This window comes from Gastrolobium bilobum, unplaced genomic scaffold (assembly GCF_033153095.1).
Source record: "Gastrolobium bilobum isolate Gb01-03AN ecotype WA unplaced genomic scaffold, APGP_CSIRO_Gbil_v1 utg9231, whole genome shotgun sequence".
In the NCBI taxonomy this organism is placed as follows: Eukaryota; Viridiplantae; Streptophyta; class Magnoliopsida; order Fabales; family Fabaceae; genus Gastrolobium; species Gastrolobium bilobum.
This window is the reverse complement of record NW_026897073.1, coordinates 225,724-230,425: the sequence shown is the minus strand read 5'-3', so window position 1 is coordinate 230,425 and position 4,702 is coordinate 225,724. Positions and strand designations below refer to the sequence as shown.

At 35.1% G+C, this 4,702-nt stretch overlaps 1 protein-coding gene across 1 annotated transcript; it reads right to left on the bottom strand.

The window, feature by feature from the left end:
- Positions 1-703: 703 nt before the first annotated feature.
- Positions 704-4,285, bottom strand: LOC133303859 (uncharacterized). Its single transcript, XM_061503828.1, has 5 exons — positions 4,139-4,285; positions 2,424-2,676; positions 1,554-1,644; positions 1,113-1,179; positions 704-1,027 (listed from the first exon to the last, which is right to left on the bottom strand). The coding sequence occupies exons 1-5, from the start codon at positions 4,202-4,204 to the stop codon at positions 974-976; spliced, it is 531 nt and encodes a 176-aa protein (XP_061359812.1). The 5' UTR covers positions 4,205-4,285; the 3' UTR covers positions 704-973.
- Positions 4,286-4,702: the final 417 nt, after the last annotated feature.

The following is a 4,702-nucleotide window of genomic DNA, read 5'->3' as shown; positions in this document are numbered from 1 at the left end:
ATCCAAAAAAAATCTCTGTACCAAACGGCCCCTTAAATCCCGCATTTAAAATGCACACGGAACTAGTCTTACATTACACGGAACTAGACTTACATATATTTTAACAGAAAAATATTTATGCAATTACTGCAGATTAATTATCTATATTTATTTTCAAAATGATGTCATTATAAAATTAAAAAATTAAAAATTTATAATTATAGAGACTATAATAATTAATAACCCTAAAATAAATTTAAATAACAAAAACACCATAATTTCCGCCTTAAAACGACATCGTATTGGGCTTAGTTATCTGCGGTAACTACAGAAAAAACGAACCCATAATTTAATTTAAAAACCACACAAATATCCTCATTTTCTCATGTCATTCCTCTTTTAAGTCTCACACGAAAACAATACGAAATTAGTAAAAATAATGATTTAGAAGGAAACACACTTCGCAACAAAACTAAATTGAAGCCAGTAGTAGGCCATAGCCTTTGTCAATACTTTCTTTGTTAGCTTCCTTAAAAAGTCTCTAAATTTAGCAATGATAAATTCTCTCCAAAGAGCAATGAAGAAAGCAAGACATTAATTGGTACAAGATGTCTTATCAGAATGATCATAGCATTAAAATTTTTGCCCTCTGACATTTGATTGCATCATTTTAGATGAAAAAAGAAAAAGAAAACGTGGAATATGAAATCAATGTTAAATGGCCTTTTTCAAAGAGACAGACAGGTAAATTTTAAAGTTTCAATGTCAAGGAAAGGAAGAGCAAATGAATGTTGTGGCTATTCGTGCAAGGGAGAATATTTTGCAAACCCTCTTCAGAGCCAGAGCCATCAATTAAATCAAATTATGATACAATTATGTAAGGCAGACAATAAATATACAAACTGCAGCATAACCAATTTTCCTCTTCCTACAGAAGAAAAAACTACAATTATTTCACGGATCTAACCAAACAGCACCTTCAAACTTCTAAGTGTCAGTCATACAGGCCCTCTTGTTCCCAGATATCCACAAGAAAATCTACCATTTCCTAAAAATATTGATATGAACAAGACACATCAGATAACCAATATTTTAACTTTGTACTGCATGATGGCTCAGAAGTAGATGCTTACCCCAAGAGGGATAGGCTGAGGGAATTGCTTGTTGTTCCCCAGTAAACTTTCATATGTTGCATTCCAACTGCAGAGCCAAACGGAATTGGTATTTACCAATTTGTCAATTTGTACAAGTACAAGAATCAAGTAGTACTAAAAGAAAAATGACATTGCAATTTTGCAATAATCCCAACACAATTTCAATATATTTAAACTGAAAGAAACATAAGAATTCTCGGAAAGGTTCTAACTAACAAAGGTATTCATAAAATTAGCACCCGTTATATAAAGTGCAATAGAGCATCCATTTAGACTTCATGCATTGTCAAATTTTTAAAGCAGAATGGATCAAAGAACAAATGCAAAAGGGTTCTATAAAACTACCCACTAAAAAAAACAAAAATAAGAACTAAAAATTTATAAAGCAAAACTGTTTGTAAAACTAATCAAATAATTTACCTCAATTTGGGTTCTCGCAATTGTTGTGTTCCGTTCTCAGATCTTTTATTTCCTACCCAACGTTGCCGAGTCTGATTCCAAAGAACAAGACCTGCAAAAAAAAAAAAAAAAACTCATGTTTTTTCACGTTCTCCTTTACCAATTTTCGTAAGTAAACTTGCAAGTAAAATAACCAATGATTGCACCACTATCACATCTTCCAAAATCTCATGCACTTCAATTTAATATAGCTAGATAGATAGTCAACAAGATATAAATAGGGAAACAAAATGAAAAACTGACTAAAATTTCCAAGAAACCTTTTCAGTTATAAAAAAGGTAATCCATCTATACCAGATCAGAACTAAAATTGAAGAAAAGCATATATCAGCAGGAAAAAAGGGGGTGACAGTCAACAAAATTACACATATGAACATTGCATGACCCAAAAGAAAGGTATATGAACTGTGGTCTTCAAACCTAGAAAAAGATATCAGTCAAAAATTAAATATAACAATGTGCAATATAAGAATCCAATCCCCCTAAAAGCAAGCAACCAAGGCATCTTGATAAAGGAGAACAATATGTGAAAGCTAAATTGAATCACCATTATACTTAAACCACATTTCATATATTAGCTTCAACATGTATCAGATACAATACGCCACAGACCCCCAGAATGGTCAGCCCAATTGCAAATTGCATGGGATAACTAGTCTTGTTGAAAACAAATCTGATCAATCCACAATGGGCAATGGATGCTAACAGCTTTCAACATGCAACGCCATATTATTACTTTTTTCATTTAATTTTTTTCTTTATTAAAAAATATATTAAAGTATCATATGTCCATGTAATAAAATATTAAAAAATAAGAGCAATGGAATATACCATGATTTACAAATTCAGTGGGGTTGCAAGAACCACCATGAGAATCTGCAGCTTGGTTTGTTACACTGGTTGATGAGATGCTTCCCTGTGACTGAACAGCACTATTGTCCATGTCATACGTGCTGGTGGTCCAGAAATCCTCTGATGTGCTGGGTTTCTTCTCCGCCTTACCTTGTTTTGCCAATCTTTTTGGTGGCACATCCCCTGCAGAAATTAGTGTGGGCTTTTTATAGCTTCCAAGACAACCACTGCTCTGTTACAATGACATTAAATTCGGTTATGCATCACAATATAATCATATGATTGTCTAAAACAGTCACCATAAATCCAAATACTACAGTTTAATAGCCGCAACTTGGTTTACTCAGACTGCATAATGTACTTTTTTTAATTAATTGGTAAGTTCAGATTTGCTCTCCCAAAAGAGAAAAAGCAATAGAAAATTACAAGTATATTCAACCAATAAAAATCAAAACACTAAATTTTTCCCTCTATCAACCCTTCCCATGCCTATATCTACACCAGTACACTACACAGGTACCACCTATCTCCCTGTGCCGAAAGTTGGTGCCCTTGCATAACTCCTGATATAGGTAGCTGAGCACAGCAGAAATTGAGTGAAATGTCCAGCCTCGTTGAAGTGGGGGAAAGGGGTATTCATAAAGGTGGCAAAACGGGTCCAACCCGTCAGGATGGCCCGTTTAACCCTAAAAAAATGATGAGGAATCTCAACCCTTTTGAATCTGCGCCACTGCAGGGTGGGTCAAAACAAGTTCAAACCACCATGGGGCGACCAGTCTCAATTTTATTTGTCATGTCAAGCATTTGTGATATCCAAAATTTTAATCTTAGTACTCCTCTATAACATAGTTATCAAATGCGGATTGCGGCATGTCGCGGCCAACCCCGAAAAACGCTATAGCGTTATAGCGGGTTGCGATTGCGGAAATAGCGGAATAGATATATGATAGAAATAATGACAAAAAGAAACATTTTTTAAAGGCAGAGATAGCAGAAGTGATAGAGAGAGACGCGGATAGGCTAAAAAACCCTTAAATTTTTTGTTACACATTTAAATTTAGAACAAAATTGACATTTTGCCTTATGACAGCAATATGGCCGAAAATGATATCGCAGTAGCCGCTATTGCGTTCCGATACGACGCGGCACGATTTCTAGCGGCGAGGCACCGCAACGCCCATACGGCGCGGCTCGCGACGCTATTGCGGCGCAATTAACTACTATGCTCTATAAAAGATAAAGAAGAAAATATTTTATTTATGACAAAGATTATCTATATATGGAGGCAAAAATGAGTTCTTAGAGACTGTGAGACTGAATATTAACATACATTTAGGTTTAAGATTGGAAAAAATTAACGGGAGTGTGAATGAAATTAAATAATACTATAAAACTCATAAAATAAGATTTTTTTTCTAAATTTTTAATTTTTAAATGGGTGGCGCGGGTTGATATTTTCAACCCACTTTTAAGAGGTAGGTTGTCCCATTTTTGGCAGTTTGGCGGCAGCTTGGGGAGGGTCGGGCATGCTAACCCACTTTGCCACAACAGTAAAATTGCTCCTTGTGACTGGAAGGTCACGGGTTCGAGTTTGAAAAAACCGCCTCTTTGCAAAAATGTAAGGGTAAAACTATGTACAATCGACTCCCACCCCTATCCTCATAAATTGGGAAGGCTTGTGCATCGGGATTTACCTTTTGCCCTTTTAAGGGAGAAGTGCTAGCTGCAATAGCAGCTCTTCCTGGGATGCCACCGGTCATTCCAACCCCAGGCACAGTAAATAAATTTTTCGGTAACCCTAAACTTCTAAATTTTTTTTCCCGACCTAAATGGCTCAATCAGCCTGAAAGTAAAGCAAAAAGGAAAAAGTAAAGTAAAATTAATGAATCATTGAATCATGCAATTCGTATCGGACTACAAGTGAAACAGAATCACACCGATTCATATACATATCTCACAATTCAAAGCCATCACTAATTCATCCTATGATACAAATAGCTGGCTTGCCAAATTGTATCGAATAGTGAAATTCAAATTATGATATAAGTGTAAAACCCATCCCATAAACACATAAACAGCTCCACACATGCAGCTTCATGGTTTTGATTCTATTTACGGTCTCAACATTAAGAGGGAAAAAAAAAAAAAAAAAGTACAAGTCAACCGATTGACCAACTATTTTATCATATAGCTGAGCTATACTATAGTCAGTCTTGATTCCTTTTTATAAAATTTCCAGACAGCCATATAAATCAAAA

Coding starts and splice junctions, on each gene's coding strand:
- LOC133303859 (XM_061503828.1), bottom strand. CDS start 4,204: ATGACCGGTGGCATCCCAGGAAGAGCTGCTATTGCAGCTAGCACTTCT. Junction 1,645..2,423: donor CACTGAATTTGTAAATCATG/GTATATTCCATT, acceptor TTTTTTTTGCAG/GTCTTGTTCTTTGGAATCAG. Junction 1,028..1,112: donor CTCAGCCTATCCCTCTTGGG/GTAAGCATCTAC, acceptor CAATATTTTTAG/GAAATGGTAGATTTTCTTGT.